This window comes from Chaetodon trifascialis, chromosome 14 (assembly GCF_039877785.1).
Source record: "Chaetodon trifascialis isolate fChaTrf1 chromosome 14, fChaTrf1.hap1, whole genome shotgun sequence".
Lineage (NCBI taxonomy): Eukaryota > Metazoa > Chordata > Actinopteri > Chaetodontiformes > Chaetodontidae > Chaetodon > Chaetodon trifascialis.
In genome coordinates this window covers 18,035,052-18,054,408 of record NC_092069.1, presented here as the reverse complement: position 1 = coordinate 18,054,408, position 19,357 = coordinate 18,035,052, and the positions used below count along the sequence as shown (strand labels likewise).

Here is a 19,357-nt window from a genome sequence, read left to right as displayed (position 1 = left end):
CACGCTAACCCGTCTGGCCTCGTCTCGTATCCTCTTCACTCCACCTCCTCTCCTCTCCTCTTCACTCCACCTCCTCTCCTCTCCTCTCATCTCGTCCCCTTCTTTCAGAGTTTCCGCTCAAGCTTTAAGCCAGGTCCTAGAGGGCAGGAATTTGGCCTGGTTTTGCAGACCAGTCTGTGGGCTTTGTTGTGGTAACTGCCTGCTCAGGGGCACCCAGCTCTGTTCTGCTCCGCTCTCCGCCTCGCCTGATGTCAACACACAGCCACGCTCGCTACTCGCTCTCAAGAAGTCTTTAAAACATCTTATTGCAACGGCTGCAGCTGAGCCAAAACAGCCTCCTCCTGCCTTTTGTTCCTTTTAAATTTCAGCGAGTTAAAATCATTCTCTAAAAAAGAATCACCTGTTCTTTTATCCTCCGCGATGCTGCTTGCTGGGGCTGTGAGGTATTTGGTCTCCTGCCTTTGCGAGGGACTTTTAGGGCCTATAAGCACATCATTAGAAACCTGGTGGGCCTGTCAAAGCAGAAGACCCACCCACTTTGAATGCGTCGGAAAACCTCACGTCCACACCACTTGTCACTGTTGCCGGCCATAAAGTCATTGCGAGCACACGCTATGGCTAAAGTGTACTGAACGAACTAAGCCTCTGAATAAACACCGGCACTGGTTTAATGACGTATGTACACATTGTAAAAACGCAATGATTTTCTAAACTGACGGAGTGAGAGACATGTCCCAAGGAAACCCCTAGGGTGGGTTTTGAGGGTGGATTTATCTGCAAATCCCCCTAAGAATGATGTATATAACTCAGTTCATATTAAATTCCAATGGGGAAAATTCTTCTAGTGATTCCAAAATTAATTGATGAAACAATACTATCACAACTACCTACTTAGGCATAAATGTTCTGCATCAAACAGGTCTGCGTTATTAGACGCTATTCTGGCATACTGAGGCTTACAAGCCGCTCTCGTAAGCTTGAACACACAGGGGGCCGATGACAAGGCAGTAAAGCACTTACAACCTGTTGATAAAGTCTGTTGGGAAAAGGACTTAATATTAACATACAGGGTCCCTTTAAGTTTATCCTCTCTCTCCATTGTGTTCTCTAGACTTTGTTTAACTTCTCGAGTCAGAGTAAAGTGGGGCTGATCTTCAATTGAAACAGAAACAGATTAATTTGTGGAGAGATGGACAGACTGAGGGAGAGAAAAGCGGGTGTGTTCCCTCTTCAAATAGAAGCTTCTGAGAGTTTCCACTTGACGGTTCTCCCTTTCATTGTGCATTAACTTAATGAGCATAAGCATTCAAATACACAACCGCAACCTCTTTTAGCTCTCTCCCTCTCTCTTTCTAGTCTCTCTCTCTGTCTCTTTAAGGCTCCACGTTCTCGAGAGAAAGGCCAGTACATTCTAATAGCGAGCCTGAGGACACAACAACAAGAGCACAACCACTTACAGAGGACAAACAAGAAACCCCCGGGGCCAGCTATGGAATGTCAAGCCAATTTGGAAGATATCACAGGACATTTGTAATGTCAATTTTTGTTTTTCAGGTCAAAAATCAAAGGCAAACATGGTGGGTAACATTTGTCCATCACAGTGCGGGCAGGAACACCCCCTCCCCGGCTGAAAAACAGCTGCAGGGGACACTTCCTGTTTGCTAATGATGCTAAATGTGTTCAAGTCAACCATGTCAAATTTTCTCAACCCTCTGAATGGACAGCTGGGGTGGAAAGAAAGATTTTCTCTCCTCTCCTCCACTGTCTCGCCTTTTCTCTGTCCTCTGCCAGCGAGAGAAGCTCTTAGGCCCATGACAGACAGACACTTCAGATCATGTCTCTGTCAGTGAGACACAGGAGTGTAGCTGATGGTAACCATAGGTGCATTCATCTGAGATCACAAGTACTTCCATGGAACAAAGCCAGCCAAGCCCTGATCAGTCACCACCTCGTCCCTACCTGTTGTGTCTGTTCTCCTTTACTGAATGCCGGTTTTTATGCCTTTCAGAAATGCACGTCTTCTGAGCTCTCCTTTCATCTCAGGGTGTATGAGTCAAGGAGATATCTCCTGTCATTGCTCAACACCCAGGGGCGGCTGGCTGCATGGGGCTGTGTGGACTGACAAATGCCCTCAGGATCTTTTTCGCTTTCTTAATGTTCCTCAAAGAGTCAACATGTGACAGGAGTTAAAATGCCTTTGTCAAGAAGAAGAAGAAGAAGAAGGAGAAGGGAAGAGAAGAGAAGAGAAGAGAAGAGAAGAGAAGAGAAGAGAAGAGAAGAGAAGAGAAGAGAAGAGAAGAGACGTGGTAAGGCAGGGATATAGCTTTTAGGCCTGGTTAATAGCAGCCAGTCTTTAAGTGCATTCTTCCATCCTCTCCCTCTCTCTCCTTGTAGTGCTCTTAGGCTCAATCCTGCCCGGGGGCCGAGGTGACCTTTGACCTGGCTGGCCTGCCCAGCTACAGCCCTCTCGTTTGTTAGGGGCTTTATCCACTGACAAAGCAGGCAGGAAGTTGGCAGCCACCCAGCAGCCCCATGGGAGGATGACCATCAGCTAGCTCAGCTTACCGCTTATTACAGGATGGTGGGGAGCATGTGTGTGTGTGTGTGTGTGTGTGTGTGTGTGTCTGTCTGTGCACCGGCGTGTGTGTGCCCTTGCGCTCGCATGTGCGCTGCAATATATGTGTGCATGCATGCTTGTTTATAAATGCACTTGTGCACGTGGAATTGCAGGCACGTCGGACCGTCGCTGCATGCTCCTGTTTGTGTGCACATGTGTAGAGGAGCGACAGAATCAGAAATGTGGCTGACCTCTCTCTTTTCGTGCCGGCAATTTTTACAATGCTGGCTAATGACACGCAAAGAATAAGCCTGGAAGCAACAAACGTCCCTGTCTCCGAGCTAACCCGATCAGCTACGCATGTTAGCAACAATCAGGCAACCTTCCAGCCACTGGACTCAGGGGACCCCAGCACACTTCGGTCTCTCTCTCTCTCTCTCTCTCTCTCTCTCCACTCTTTCTTTCCTCCTCCTCTCCGCAGTCTGTTCATCAGAGCGCTCAGAACAGCTCACTAAAACATTATATCATGAGACACTCCAGTTTCACTCTCGCCACTCCATAAAAGTCAGGTAATTCATACTTCATTTATATACCTTCCCATTAATAAAGCTGATGAACTTTTACTCCTTAAATCTAATGGGCCATTTTGCCATGACTGCCAGCGCTTGCCGTTTTCTGTCTCTCTCTGTCTATCTCTCCTCTTCCCTCGACTCCACTGGTGCTTTAGAGAAAGCACACTCGCTCAGCCACCGCTCACGTACAGTGTTTTATGGGTGAAGGGAGAAAGAGAGGGATTTGCAGATTTTTGAGGCTTTTGATTGACCCCTGCCACAGACAAGCAGTGACACGTACCGTATGGCGATTTGTTGTAGCTTTTGGTGGTTTTCGCTCTCTCTCTCTCTCCCTGTTTCTTACTACCTCTCTCTATCTGGGTGCAACAGAGGGTCATTGACCTCTGGGCCTAAAGCAAGGCATGATGGCTCCCCAGCTCGGAGGCTGTTGACAAGCGTCTGTGTTCTTTTCAACAACTCGTTGAACCGCTCCCCCCTCCACCCCTTCCCTTCTCAGGAATGTAACACAACCGCTCACTGAGGTAACCCAAGCCCCTCCCCTCTCCCATCCTTCATTTACAGAAAGAGAAAGAGACAGAGAGGGAGAAAGAGTGAAAGCAAGACCAACTGGGGGTGTTAGACAGCTGTCCCCCATCTCCCCATCTAACTCTTGCTCCCTCTCTATTTCTCTTCCTCTCTTTAGATTTGCTCCTAGCCCACTGCCTGCGGAATAATTAATGATGCAATTGAGCCGAGGAGAGGACTCTGACCAGCAGGGGCCGGTCCTGAATGCCCGCGTAGCCGTTTTATGGAAGACCGGAAAATAGAAAGAGAGAAAGACAGGGGGAGACAGATAGGCAGAGGAAGAGAGAGACATAAAACGGTCAGACAGTGAGAAAAAGGGATTGTTAATAGTCTGTTCCTCAATCAGCCTTAGCTCAGTCTTCCTCTCTCTGTTTTCGTCCCCTCTAGTCTAATCCTCCTGCCCCATCCCCCTCTCTTCTCCTCCGTCCTGATGGCGGGATTGGGGGGCCTGACCTGTCTGGTGATTGATGGTAATGTCTCAGGAAGTCATTTTCCCCGACAGCACCCTGCCGCCTTTCACCAGGCCTGGCGCAGAGGTGAGCCCATCACATGGACACTTTTAACTCTTTGCTCACTCTCCGCCCAGGTCTCTCTGACTCATCTATCTCACACGCCGCCCCCCCCTCCCTGCCCGCTGCACCCTGTGCCAACCAACTCCATGAGCCCCCTACTGCTGACACAGCAGAGAAAAAGTTACAGAATGAATCTGTCAGAAAATGAAAGCTTAAAAGTCTGTAGAACAGCGAAAACAAGGCGATCTTGACAAAAAACACAAGCCATCTTGAAGTGGATCTGCCAAGTGGCCTCTAATTCAGGTTGCCGGGGATGGATCCCCACGACTCCATTACTGTCAGCGCTTACCACCTCCATTATGGCAATTAGGACGTGGTTCCAACACTAGGAATGTTTTGCCCTGCTCTGGAATTGCTAACATCTGCCGCGTCTCCGCTCCATGTGTCAGAGTAGAGTTATCTTTTCTTAAACACACATCTTTTTACAGTCACACTCTGTCTCCTCTTTTTTCCTCCTGTTTCTTCAACACTGCTTTCCACATTTATTTTCTTAATTCGACTCAAACTGTGCCTTAAAGAGATCCCTCTCTGTTTGAGTCCAAATAACCTAAAATGATCCGTGAAGAGCCTCACGGTTCCCGTTTTCAATAGGCTTCATTAGTTTTTAATATCTAGCCAAGGAAAGGAGGGGAAAATGGCATGGAGATAATCAATGGAAAGGGACCGGTAGCCTATTAATCTCCCCCAAAGGATTGTGGGTTAATACACGCTCTTGCATAGGCAAACATGGCTGTGTGGTGAACACATCTGTCTGCCTGGATGGGCTACTTAATGAAACAGCCAGCGTTTGGCTGCTGAGATGGATGTCGTTCCCCCAGTGAAAAATGAGTTCTCTCTCCCTGTACGCCGAGCCACACATGATAGGGCTCCATTCAATTCACCGGAGACCTGACTGCGTCCCCTGTGTGAGAGCAGCTTAAACAATGAGGGTGCCGGGCAGGACAGGCAACGCATGGCCACTGGAGCAAATCTTCATGGAGATCATATCAGGGAATCCTAATGTGAACAAGAGTCTGACTGATCTGGGAATGAGAGAGGACAGAGAAAGGCTGGAAGAGGAGTAGTACAGTAGACAGATAAAGAAGAACAAGGGAGGAGAGAGATGAAGGCTGAGCCACCTGGGATCGATAAGCAGGCTCAATGTGTTTGAGCGACAGCGTTTGCGTGCGAAAACTCTGGTCTGTGTGTGCATGCATGTGCAAGCATTCTGCCAGGACATGCTTCTGTGCGCGCATGTGAGCGCATTCTGACAGTGTCAGAGGTGACCCCCGGTCAGGGAGTCCTGTAACAGGAGCTCACCTCCGGTTCTGCGAGCTCTCCTCTCAGTGTGCTAAACAGCCACCTGAAGACAGGATTAGCCATTGTGACCTGGCCCCAGAGGTAACCGAGATACACCTCCGGGGACAGACGTGAAACACACACTGTCACGTGTTGCAGAGCCACAGCCAGGTGGTAGCAGACAGACACAGGGGAAGATAGAGGGCTTAAAAGAGGCTATAAAATGGAGACAGGACGGGACAGGTGGTGGCAGGGATTGTAAGAGCAAACTGGACACCTATAAGAGGATGACTGCAAGTAGGATACAGTATAATATCAAGCAAGCTAAGGGGAAGGTGTCACTGGTGTTTGCTGTTGTCGAGTGAAAACAAAGCACCACAGCATAAGAGGATTGGACGACCTAACCCAGTGCCTTGGGGTAGCTGAGATTTGTGCCTGTATGGAAATTGATGCCTGTCAGCCTGTCTATGACTCAACTCTGACAGCATGCATGCGTGTGTGTGTGTGTTTCTGTGTGCACATACAGGCGTGCGTGCTGTGCTGTGACAAATGAGCTGTGCTTAATTTGCGAGTGATTATGCGGGGCTGCTGGTGCCCTAAACCCCTTTGAACTTGTAATTGCCCCTGGTTTCAGTAATGAACATTAAGGAGGATTCAGAAACGTGTGGCTAATTACACATTTGCCCCCCTTTTTAATTTCTTCGTCTTCATGCTGGATGAGAAACAGGAAAAGGAGGAGCAGGAGCGGTAGTAGGAGGATGAGAGCCAAGGAGGAGGTTCTGGGTTGGGAGGCATACATCGCTGTTGTCGCCCTCTTTATCTAAATAATTGTACAAGCTGGTTTATGGGCTTTAGAGAGGTGCTTTGTGTGTCATTCGCTGCAGCCCTGGGGATATGGGGGACTAGCTTTCCCCATGATCAATATTCAGAGAGATTCACATCTGGAGCCAAGGCCTGCTCTGCCTGGATTTGGATTTATATATATTTATTTTTTCTTTTTATTTGATTTTTTTCTCTTTTGTTCTCTTCTTCCTCTGTCTATCTGTTTTCTCTTATCAGTGTGCAGTACAGCTATTTTTTGATACAGGGGTTGCTATCTATCACACGTGCTCATTTGTGTAACCTTACACGATCTTTGAGGGATGTGGCTGCAGCGAAATTCAGAGGCTCGAAGAAGCTCTGCTCTATGTGGAGAACAGACACCAGCAACACATGGCTCGATATATATGCTAGGCATAACTGCTTGAGCAATGGAGCATTCTGGGTAAATGGCTGCGGTGCAGGGAGGGTCCGCTGAGGCTAGTGGAGGGGAAGAGTTGGGGAAAGGAGCAACAAATTGACCCGCTCAGCCTCAGTCTTTGATGTGGACTGGGCTCTCTCTTAAAAACCAGTCCATATGTTCAGAGGGGGAAAGAGAGAGGATATCAGTGGGGAAAAAAATGAAAAGGTGAGGAAGTGGGGGGAAGAGGTGAGAACAAGAGACATGGCTCCCAGTTATAAGGACCCCACTGTGCAGGAATCCCACTGCCTGCCCCTGGACTGCGCGCCGGGCAAAACAAAAGCATGCATTTGAGAGGAGTAGGAAGGGAGGGGAGAAAAATCACACAAAATGGCAGGAGTGGGATTTGGTGCAGCCAGGGTCCCATGACAAACCAAACAGTGAAACACAAGGTCTGTTTTTGATTTCTACTCAGTGCCTCCATCCCTCAACCTTTTCTCTTTCTTCGCCTCCCTCCCTTCTTTAGCCTGGTTTGCTGTTTCCATGCCTGTGCTGCTCCTTTTCCCTTTTGCATTTTCTTCTCTTGGTGTGAGATGAATATCAAAGCACTGCTGGGGCAGCTTGGAGGCCTGCAGCAGAATCTCATTGGCCTCCATGGTCCCCGGCATGCAGCAGCCACCGTTCTAGCAGCTCTTGCCACAACCCCGCAATCAACCGTGGGGGGGTGAGGCTAGCCTGCAGGGCGGTACCCCTGGAAGGGTAAGGGGTAATTTAAGGAAACTAGCTCTAAGATGTGAAACCAAAATCCTCTTATACATTTTGTTATGAGTAAGATAACCCCAAAAGTGTAGAAAAGGGAAAACGGTGCAGAATCAGCTACCACCATCTTAATAACCCTGCTTTTCCACCAGGGGCATGTGTGCTATCACAGACTACCTTGCGGGGTCCCTTAGTGCACATGACGTCATTCAGCCCTGTTTCTTACAGAGTCAGCTCAGCCAGCGGATCAGTGTTATGACTACAGCAGCGGTGGATCAGGCTGCTATGCTAACGGCAGGGGGACGTTCCCAGGCTGGGGACTATTCTGAGGGGAGCGCAGGGCCTTAAAGAAGTCTCCTCAGCCCGTGTTCTCGGAGGAGTCCCTCACTGTTTAGAGCTGTGAGTTTATAAATCTGACTGCCCTCCACAGGCCTAGCCCTGTCTGCATTCTGCTGCGGTCAGAGCATGTGCAGTCACCTCTGCAGGGGCCGGTCAAACTCATGCTGTGCTCTTGGTCTTCCATGAGGACACCCCTGTTGTAAAACCTCATTTAAAGAAACGCGCGTTGCATCACATTTCAGGGAACACTCTCCTCTTTTGTTTTTCCCTTGCTGTTGTCTGACTGGAGGATATGTTGCGGGTTGCTTTTTTTTTTTCCTTTGGCAAACACTGGAGTTTCACACAGCTTAATCACCTCCATGCAGTGGGAACGTGCCGTAAACAGTCCCTTAGCGAAAGCACTCATTTCTGCTACTTCATTAAACAACCTGCATTAAGATGCAAACAGCAGGAATGAAAATTAACAGGGAGGGAGGGGAAAGGGAGGAAAGAGGAGGTAGAGGGAGGAGAAGTGTTGGGATTATGCAGGAATCGCTGCACTTCCACGTGCACAATAACATAATGTTCATCTTGAGGATAAGCGAGCCTACGGAAATGAAAAGAAAAAACAAAACAAGACAGACAAGAAAACATGGCTGCTCTTTTTACAGGCACACACACACACACACTGCATAGTGTATGCAAGGTTAATGTGCTTTGCTTTATGTCAGTGGATTCCACGTGGGGTTATTTGGCTTTGAAGTGGAACTACACCAGATCTGGATTAGGGGGCAAAGTGTAAAGGTCTGATGTCGGAGCATGAAACAAATTAGGGCTTATTACATTCTAATGCAGCACTAAACCTCTGGAACGGCGACCAGCTATGCCAAAGCACACTGTAAACAGAGCTGTCACACACTAACACTTGGAAAATACCACAAAGCCGCTGTGCAGTGAAAAGGCAAAGTTGATGCGGCCTGTCGTATAATTATACAGCCTGTGAAAATGGGAAGTCACTGGATCCCCCTTCTAAACTTTCGCTGTTTTCTGCTGCTACAAAAAAAAAAGCATGTTGTTGTTTGTTGATGAGCTCTCACAAGGAAGACAAGCTTCCTGTGTGAAATAAAGAGTTTCATTTCACTGCAGTGTCGCGGTGGCGGTGTTTCCCTGTGAGGTCTGCCCATGCTGTGGTGGAAGAACAGATGGCAGACTGAGGTGGCTTGTGTCTCCGTTTTCCAGGGTCGCTGAGCAGCCAGCATTAGAACACAGCGACCAGACAATAGCCAGGCACCAAACCTCGACCCCCCTACAGATCTCTCCACAGTCATTATCAGTGACTTTCAATGACTCCGATGCTAAACATCGCCAAACTATGCTGTCATATTGTCACTTAGGTCTGTTTCGTAAACACACAAAGCAATGGGTATTGTCCCAAAAGTAAAGTGATGACTCTTTTTCCCCGCGTCTCCCACTGATAGTCACACATTTGGACAGTGGCAGTGAACCAAACTGTCGCCTGGGTTGCTACGGGTGAGTGGAGAGCTGACTTTTGGGCTCCGAGGCAAACGAGCACATGACAGATTAGTGTGTGGGCCTCCTCCAGGCTTCCACCTCTGTGACCCTTAGGAGCCCCCTCTTTACCCCCTCCTCACCCTTGCTCTTATCCCTAAACCCCCTCCTCCTTTGTCTCCACCCTCTCTTCATCCAAACTCACGCAACAACCTAAGGAGGTGGAAAGTAAACAGATTTTCAATGTACATCACTGACACATGGCGTAAAGCTACTCTATTTCATGCTTTAAAAAGTTCATTTCTACTATATTCGATGCCATTGCCAAACATGTAAAATTCAAATGAAGCAAAAATGTAGTCGTAATGATAAGTGGGTGAACTAACTCAGTAACTATGGACAGAAAACACATTGTGCCATGTGTACTGGGAAGATAAACGGGCAGCAGCAAATATGGAATAAACAGCTTTCAGCACTTTAATGTAAAAGGAGAAAGGGCTTGGGTATTTCAAACTGTTTGCAGATGTGTGTCTCCACCAGTTAAATGCTGCTTGTACTGGAACAACACACAAGGATTAGAAGGACTAGAGGAGCTTAAACAAAACGGGGGGATACTACAGAGCTGTTTAGTCTGCTCAAACAACGTGCCCTCTCTTTTTGAGGTATGGACTCGTACACTTGTTTATCGCATGGGACAAACATCCGTTGCCAGGGTTGGGCCTCGCCTGCGCCTATGTCTTGCGAGTGACCCGAGCTGGCTCTTTTATGCGCGTCTATAAAGGGCGGTCGAGAGCGGCGAGGAGGGCTCGACCTGGCGATGACACCCTGTTGTCATGGAGACTAATGCTACGTTGGGCTGGGATTGGCAGGGGGTTGGTGGGGTGGCAGCCACTGTCACTAGCGTCTAATGATGTTTGCAGCGCAATTCACTCATCTCCTCACAAAGTGTGATACGTCCTCACTCTGATTATCGCCTGTATTAGGGGAGCGTCTTTTGAGCTCTGCACAATCATTTTCATCTTATCAGTTCAGTCAAACAACAACTCACACCGTTGTTACGTTTAAGAGGATGAAAGACTCTAATGTATCCAATCATTATATTTAAATACCATCGAATCTTACGTAAACGTCTCTCATCTGAACACACAACTCTACCACTCACAGTCCAAGGACTTTCCAGATGACCAAGGGATATATCGCTTCCCTTTCAAGGAGCCCAGGGGACCAATACACCTGGCTTAGCAGCTTAACAGAATTTCCCCCAAACACCCAGGCCAAAGGGTGGCCCGGCGCAAAACCTGAGACGCTTGATGCTTGAGAGGGCTACCTACTTACTCATCTGACTGACCACTCTCCCTCCCTCCCTCCCTCCCTCCCTCCCTCCCTGCCTCCCACCTTCTAGCCAACACATACACACGTGTGCAAACTCTAAACGGGCCTGGTTTGCTCCTGAGGTCCCTTATTTATTTTCATAGGTGTTTGAGGGTTTGCACTAGTCAAAAGACAAGACCAGAGCCCAGAGTGGTATCTTTGGAGTTGAGTGCTTCCTGTTTTCATTGCAAGGCCGACCCTTGTCTTTATGGGGGTGAGTGAGGGCTAGCAGGGGGCTAGCAGGGGGTAAGAGGGAAGGAAGGCCAGGGGCACCGAGGGGCTAATTGTAGATTTTAGAGTTTGCTTTTGCCAAACAAAAGGGCATCACCTCGTGCAACAATAAGCACAAGCTCCTATCTCTGTGTGTGTTTCTCTGTCTGCCATCCTCTCTTTCCTCTTCCCCCTCTTCTCTCCCTCTACCTATCCTTCCGTGAGACTCCCGTTTCCTCTCCCGGAGTTTGTAGTCCATGCTTTTGAAGTGCAGTAGAACATTTTACCCCTAACAGTGAAGTTTACCTTTCTGATAACATAATCTCCCTGTAGTATTGAAAAGCTTATACCAACAGTCTGGGATTTTCCTTCCCCTAATGTGGCTGGAAGACATCCAGAAACTCTTGGGGTGGGGGTGGAGGGGTATTAGAGAGAGAGTGGGAGGGAGGATAGAAGGAGGGAGTGGAGAGCATGTCTGACCCTCTTCTGCCAGCTAACACCAGCTGATCTGTCCAGCCATTTGCCAATTACATATGGGGCATTTAAGGTTGCCAGCTCACGTGCTCCTCGGTACATGTGTGCACGGGTTCAGCAGAGGTCGGGGTGATCGCAGCTTCTCCATTGAGTAACTGTGGAATCTTTTGCATATTTTGTGAGATATTTATGGCGCCAAAAACCGTATTTTTCCCCTCAGCTGGAATGTTGGCACGGTATGATTGATGGTAAATAAGAGTTGAGAATGTGGTTACGCTCTATGTGAGACTGTCGTGAAGAAAACCATCTTGCGATTTCTCCCAAGAGAGTGTGAGGTCAGAGCAAAAGCAAGGGAGGGTGGGAGGGGAGAGGGAGAGGGCAATTTTCTTATACTGAATCCAAAAGCCAACAGTTGTTACTATTGGCCTGTGTTGTTTTTCTGTGTGTGAAGGGGGGTCCTGTCCTTTTGAGCCTTTCAGAAGATGTGACAATGGCTGGATGTTGAGAACATATGTAGAGAGACCCCTGCGGCTCATGGAAGAGGAGCTCCATGCTGGCCCCGCAGTTTGAGAAAATACAAGGCCGCTCCTTTCACTCCTCACCCCTCAGTTAATGAATGCATGAATGGCAGAATGCCGCTATAGGCCATTCAGGGGCCAAAGTCCCCAAGAATTCACCCTTGCACAAACGCATCCAGCAATAGCAAATACATTTGCTTAACAAATTAAAAGAAAGGAGAATGGCTAATGGGTGTGAGTGTGTGTGTGTGTGTGTGTGAGAGAGAGAGAGTGAGAGTTTATGGGTGGGAGAATTGGATGGTGAGAAGAAAAGGGGGATAATTCAATTAGTCCTCTTCCTCAGTGGAGAAATGAAGGCAGGTTAAAAGGGAGGGATTATTATTTGTACAAGACTGGCCAGGGCCGCGCACAAAAGAAACAAATAAAGATTGGAGAGAACATCTACAAGCAGGGGATGTGATAAAGGAGAGAGGGACAGAGAAAAAGAGGGCCTTGAAAGCTCTGCTCTGTCTGAATTAACCAGCTCTCTGAAAAATGCGCCTGTGCACAACATTGAGCCCCCCCCCCTTTCCTTTCCACTCTTTCAACTCAATTTTAAAACAATTCTAAAGAAAATTGTTGGCGACTCCTCTAAAAGCTCTCTATGCCATCATGCTGTATTTCTTTCTGCATCTTTTATACAATGGAGTGCTGCAGCTGAAAGACGCCACATTACGATTTTTAGCCTGAACTCACATAACGGTTCCTGTATTTTGTGCACGCGTGAATAAACATACAGTAAATGAAATTTCAGTGAAACATTCTTTTTTTTGTTTGTCGCCTTCACGTGCAAACAATGCATTACACTCTAAGCCCAGGAAAGGAAAAAGGCAGAAAATTCCTCTGTTATTCTAATAATAAAAAAAGTTTAGCTTCCCTCCCGCCTTCAGCCTCTGAATGAAGCCCGGTCTGCACGGTTTGGTGAGAGGTCTCCAGTCAGGGAGCGATGGAGCCGTGAACAGCTGTGAAGTCATTTTGATAATGATGAGAATAATAAGCATGCAGACTGGCGTGGTGGAGCCGCTAAGGCCTGCGAGGCTCAGGGCTTTGCTGTTGCAGCTTCACTGCTCCTGAATAGATAAAAGTGATTAAAGCACTCCTGATTATCCCTGACCAATATGTAATGGATTTACAGCCCTTTCAATTAGGCCGTATTTGCTGGCCACACATTACTTGGGCTTTTGGTTAGGTAATCAGGGTACAGGGGCTTTGGGCAGAGGAGGGCACTAGTGAAGGGGGTGGGGGCACAGGGTGCACCAGAGGGGCACCTGACCTCTTAAATGAGCAGATGATCCATAAGGCTGAAGCTCTAAACTTGAGTCTCTTCTACTTTCTCTCTCTCTATTCTTTTAAGTCCCCCCCCCTTACATTGTCCCTCCATCTCTGGGACGGGGAGCCACGTGCTCAGCAGCTTATGTGTCCTGGCGTGGCCACCTCCTCCTGAAATCTGACCTGCCTTGCAAAATCAATACAGCCTGATGTTCTGATAATGTCCTGACATCAGCGAGGGTGGGGGGGCGGACATGTGGTCCATCCCCTTATACTTGACACACACAGACGTAACAGCAGACTGACACATAGAGAAAACAGCTAAGCAAAGAGTGTGTCTGAGCCTCTGTGGCATTTGAATATTGAATCCAAGCCATAGTGCATTGCTGTGTGAACTGACTGACTGAACTGTTTGGCAGCTTGCACCACCTCAGCCTTAAACATAAGAGAGAATATCACAAAGTCAGACGGATTTCAAAATGTGATGCTGATCAAGAGGTCATGCTCGCTCCAATAAAAAAAAAAAAAACTTTTTAAAGACATGGCTGCAGGCTTACATATTTGCACCACAACCATCGATGCACCTACACGGAAGTTACTAAATCGTTACACACACTTATGCTCACAATGCTTCTCCAGTAACCACCACTCTTAATCTGCCCCAGAAAAACATTTCTCTCCAGGCCAAACAAACAGTGCAGCTCATATTAGAGTAAATGCTGGGCCATCTCCTTCTTACTCAGAGTGCGCTGAGCACAGCAAACAGTCCAAACTGATTAGATTGACCTGGTCACCGTGTCCCTCTGACAGGTGGCTGACAGGTGAGCATCACAGCACTGCCGTCACTCACTCCCTCAGTAACGACTGTGTGACAGGTGTGTGTGCTTGAGTGGGATTTTTCCCGGTGTGTGTGCGTGTTGTCATACATGTGTATCTCCAAAAAAGTAATGGCCGTGCTTACCGTGAGATGCTGGAACAGCCACGCCCGCATGATGTTAGTGGCCACCTTGGGGAAAATGCCACGCTTTTTCTGCCTCTTCTTGTCTTTGTCCGGATCATCGTCGTCCCCTGTGCCAGGCGATGCAACGCTGTTGTCTAAGCCATCTCCTGGACAGAAACCAAACCCGGGGTTAAATAACATCCCCGGACCACACCACTGACTCAGAAAACACTGGAAAAATAAATCCCGATCTCAAAATTCTCAAAGCCGAAACAGAAGTCAGGAGCAGTCAAAGCTGAGTTTAAGGCTCATGAAAGATGGATAAATGGACAAATACCACAGATACCTACGAAGGAATTCAAAAGTGCACTGAGGCCTAGAAAATCACTGCTGCAAAGCCAGCGTTGTGTAGTGGAGATATGGAGGAAGGGGGATTTAGATGGCCTTAGACGAAGGCCTGTACAGAGAGTGAGGGGTTTACACAGAGGCCTAGCAGCGTTGTTCTATACCCCAGAGCACGGGAGAGGGGAATAGAGGTTAATGACTCTAATGTTATGGTTGGACGCTGAAACGCTAGGTTCCTCATTCCAGTTCTACAGTAGGAGGAGGAGGAGGAGGAGGAGGCAAGAAAAAAATGGAGAGAGATGACAATAAAAAAGGACAAGGAGCCTTCACGTACAGTAGAGGCTTGGACTCATGTCATTAATTCAATTACATTTGCATGCCTGACATAATGTAGAGCATTTTTTTTTCATCTTTTGAAGAGAGCCAAAGGGGACAGGAAGGAGTTACGCGGACACACACAGCAACACTCCCGACATTCGTGCATTCGCGCTGCGTGCACAGACACATGCTCACACACAAACAAAACTCAAAGGCGTGGATAATTCACGGCATCCAGTTGAGACGCATGAGTATTAAAGCAGGGATGTGATTTGGGGTGGTTCATTGTTGCAGTTCGATGCACATAATGGACTCGTCTGCTCCCCCCCCCCCCCCCCCCCGCCCCACCCCAAACTCCGACTCTCTCTTAGTCCTCCTCTCCCGCTCCCTTCCCTCCCAGCGACCCCTCCCCATTCCGCCACAAGATTAGCATGACAGGCCAGCGGCGGCTTCGCCTGCATTAATGTCCGTCAGCGTTTGATTTTCAAGAGGAAAACATGCACATACCCCGGCATGAATTCTCCTTTAAATCGAAGTTTCCATCTTTGTCCCTTGCCTTTTTCTTGTTCCTCTTCCCCGGCATTAATTGTGCATTAGCAAAAATGATTTACTTTTAACAGTCATAGTTATTTTTTCTTGCCCCCGGGCACAAATGCCTTGAAAGCCTTCCTTGAGGGCATCTAAATTATGTATCTGAAAAACTCCTCCACTAAGGCATAGAAGGACCCTGACGTTCTCAAAATTCAGACTCACATGTCCTCCTGTTTTTGGGGAGGCGTCAATCACAGCCACCTATACAAGCCTTAATCTCGCATAAATATTTGAACTAATAACATTAAAAAGGGGGAAAGAAAAAGGATCCGACTGGTGGCGTAATCAAATGCAAAATAAATGAAGAATACAAGGACAGCAGGGGCCCTCTCTTCTAACTTTTCCCCCCGCTTTCTTCTTCTTTTTCCTCCCCCCGTGTTTTTCCCTCTCTTTTTTGTTCTCTCTCTGTCTTTCTTTTCATTCTGTGCACAGTGTTTTCCTTCCACATCATTAGTGCGGAGCCACACGAAAGAGGAAAACAGAGAAGTGCCGACTTTGCGCTCCCTGTGTGAAGTTGGAGAAGCAACAGCCCTTCTGAAGGACATATGGGAACGAGGACACAGACTAGGGGTGTTGTAATCTTAGAATGGGCATTCATTAGTGGCAAATGCCGTAAATCCCAGGCTAAGTACGAATCCTTGTTCAGGAAAGCCTAAAACAATAAACTTTAGTCTGGCCGTAGCCCTACCCTGACTGTGAGGGGTTTCCTGAGAAATGCGACCCAGACGGAAGTCAAGTCTAACTCCCTCAGTTTGCTTCCAAACTTCAATAACAACACAACTAGTGAGCTGTGAATTTTAACCACCCTCCCCTTGTTTCTCCGCTTTTGAGCTTCACTGAATAATGTTGATACACACTTTGCTTGTTTGTTTGTGTGCCGCTAGGTTTTGTGTTGATTTTCGAGCTAGTCTCCAAATCCCTCTCCTGCTGTGAGCAGTCAGGCTCATCCAATAGAATCACACAGTGGCCAAAAGGCTGGCAGATTAATTTTATTGACGTTTCCATTTTCACTGCAATGCGATAGCCTCCCCCCTGGCCAGGGCCAGAGCGACCCATGCGTATTTACAGACTGACCTGTCACTTCATTACCCAGCATGCTCGCTGCCTCCTGCCCTAGCCCGCAAGGGTGAAACCAGACTCCGAGGCTTTCAGCTCCTCTCTCCCTCTGTCTTTCTCTCACGTGCACATGGATACTGTCATGTGTACACAGATCAGGCGTGTGGCAGTACTAATAGTTGTTTTTTTTTACTTACTATCGACATGCAGACATATGTGCACTCTAAAGGGAGGACAAAGGAAAATCAAGTGTGGACAGAAGGCGAAAAGACAGAAACAAAGGAGGAAGAGGAAGAAGAAGAAGCGGGAGGAAGAAAAGAAGGAGTGGAGAAAAGAATAAAGACGACCCAACTTGCACAACCTCATTACATCTAAAGGAGAGCTGGTGCTTTGCATCCACCCCCACTCCTTTCTTATGAGCGAGAGAAGGAACGCTGCAGGGCAAATTGTCCCAAACGCTAATGGCTTCTGACTGTTCCCTGGCAACTCTGCCATTCTAACCTGCGTGGATGTGCACTCTGAAAAAAATGGGGAAAGGAAAAAAAAAGTGCAGGGCAGAGCAGGGGGAAGCGTCCCATCATCTGGCCATGTGACACAGATGGGGGTTGGCTATTAGGAGGCAGCCGAAAGGCCTAGGGGAGCCGAGGTGCTGGAGTGTAGCCCCAGGCACTTTTGGAAAAGCAGCGCCCTTGGAGACAGAAAAAAAGACATGCCCCCCCCGCCCCCAACTCTCCCCACTCCCTTTCTGTCTTCCCTCACTCTTTGCTCCTCTCTCCTTCTCCCTCACCCACTCTATCAATATCTTGACTTAAAGTGCTTGCAATGAAAGTTTGTGCATATTTTTATATATGCACAGGAACCCAGACGGTGTAATCAGGCAAGATGGAAGACAATGACCAGATGCAATGAGGGCGAGAGAGCGAATGAAAACACAAGCAAACAAACAAGCACAAGTCCAAGAGCGCATTACGCTCACATACATTCCCCCTCTCATCACCAGTGGGTGGTTATTAAAAATGCATTCAGATATATCTCCCTGTGAGTAAATTGGTCTCAGGGCTGAGCTCATTAACGGGTTGGGAAAGGACTGTAAACACGCTGCAACTCTGCTTATCTAACGTTGGCACATTCACGGCCGCTTCAGGATTTTGGGCACAAAGAAATGGTTTAGCACAAAGTGTCCTGCAGTCTCTGCAGAAAGTAAAGGGAGTCCTAATGACACTTCATGCCTAGGACGCACCCAGCCCCTCAGGGAGCCACTAAGGTCTAGTAAGCCCTGGAAGCATTATGGATATGACCATGAGTAACACATCTATCAGTACACCGCGTATGCCCTCCCTCTGCTGCTCTACCATTCCAATATACCCATGCATGAATGAATAATGACTTGTCAATAGTTGGAAAACATTTAAACCCAGTCATGGTTAGTTATCAAATAACACTCCAGACTTATTGGTCCCTATACTATTAATACACCTACAGAAAAGCCCCCAGACGAGCTTTAGATGTTGTGTGTGTATTATTCTAAAGGCTGTGCAGTGATTTTGCACTGGGAGGCCCCGGCGTTTGTTTCAGGGTAATGAAGCAAGAGTGTAGAGGCAGTGGCTTATGGAAGCTGTGGTTAAAGTGACTAATTACAACAGACCCCCCAAGCCCCCTGTCAGCCCAAACTAGTCAGGCATGTTCACCCAAGCTCACCCAAATGAGGAGAGGAGAGGGGAAACTCCTGAGGAAGGCGAGAAGGAAAGAGGAGGAGACGGGGGAACAGAAGCTAAGAGGTTTGTTGTACCAGGAGCTCCTTTGGCCTCCTCTACCTTAGCACACCATAGTGACCAGGCCCTCCAACCCTCCCTCCAACACCCTCCTATTACACCACCTCTAGCCCTGCAGGCTTGGCCGCAGAGAATGAAGAGAAAAGAAGAGGGGGATTTAGAGCCTCCCTTTTCCCTCTTTTTCTCCTCAACTTTTCAGCCAACATAAGCGGCGTTTAGCACATTCAGTCCCCCAAATGGCAGCGAATGAGAGAAGCAGTGGGGGCTCCTCTTTTGTCCGTCTGGTTACCCCTTTTATTTACTCTGGATTTACGAAGGGGTCTTTGCCGGCTCTGGGACCACATGCTCTCGACGCACACACAATCTCTCTCCCATACACACATACACAAACACGTACTGGCTCTATTCACACTAGCGGAATGGCCGGCCCTCTGTTGCTCTGTGCTGACGGGGGATTACAGGTCTTCTGGCTATAACCGCATGCTAGCAATATGCTTCGCACTCACGTAACACACAACACAGACGAGCACTAACGAGTAGAACATAATCCCTTTAATGATAAAACACACACTTGAGTGTCCAATTTCTAACAGCGAGTAACCCATCAGTGCGTTCGTGTGTCTTCGTGTGGCCTCACCATATGGTTTACTGCGCTCATTCAGATCCATACAGTAGATGAGGGCTCTAAACCGAACAGTTTTAGTGTGGCTGCACCACTGCAGCCAGTGTTTTACGCTGATTATTTCCTGATCTGTGCTTAAACAAGCAGCAGCCCCTTGCACTGGACCATAAAACAACAGCTTAGTAAACAGCAAGCATGCTGACAAATTGGTAGCGCTCAGGCCGGAGTCATTAACAGCCCTAAAACCTGTCAGAGCAATTACAACAAACTCTCTCCTTCAGCAAGTCTGCCTGCCAAACTCAGATGTCACTACCCGCCTCCTCCTAACCGCCCCCTCTCACCACCAGGACACTGGCTGAAGGTGAAGGAAGACGACCACATTTTCCTCTCCCCTCCGCTGGCCGTGACACCCCAGAGAAATGAGGACAAACACCCATCTCAAACACAGCTGTATCTGCATCCTGAGCGCTACGACTGAGTGGTT

General features: G+C 48.1%; 1 protein-coding gene across 8 annotated transcripts in view; it reads right to left on the bottom strand.

The window, feature by feature from the left end:
• meis2a (Meis homeobox 2a) overlaps positions 1-19,357 on the bottom strand; it is a 78,574-nt gene that overhangs the window by 30,608 nt on the left and 28,609 nt on the right. For 6 of the 8 annotated variants that reach the window (XM_070978736.1, XM_070978732.1, XM_070978739.1 and 3 more), the window contains exon 8: positions 14,191-14,336. In XM_070978736.1, the coding sequence (XP_070834837.1) occupies positions 14,191-14,336 (146 nt within the window). The remainder of the gene's footprint in view (positions 1-14,190; positions 14,337-19,357) is intronic. The other 2 variants (XM_070978734.1, XM_070978738.1) reach the window with 1 other exon arrangement.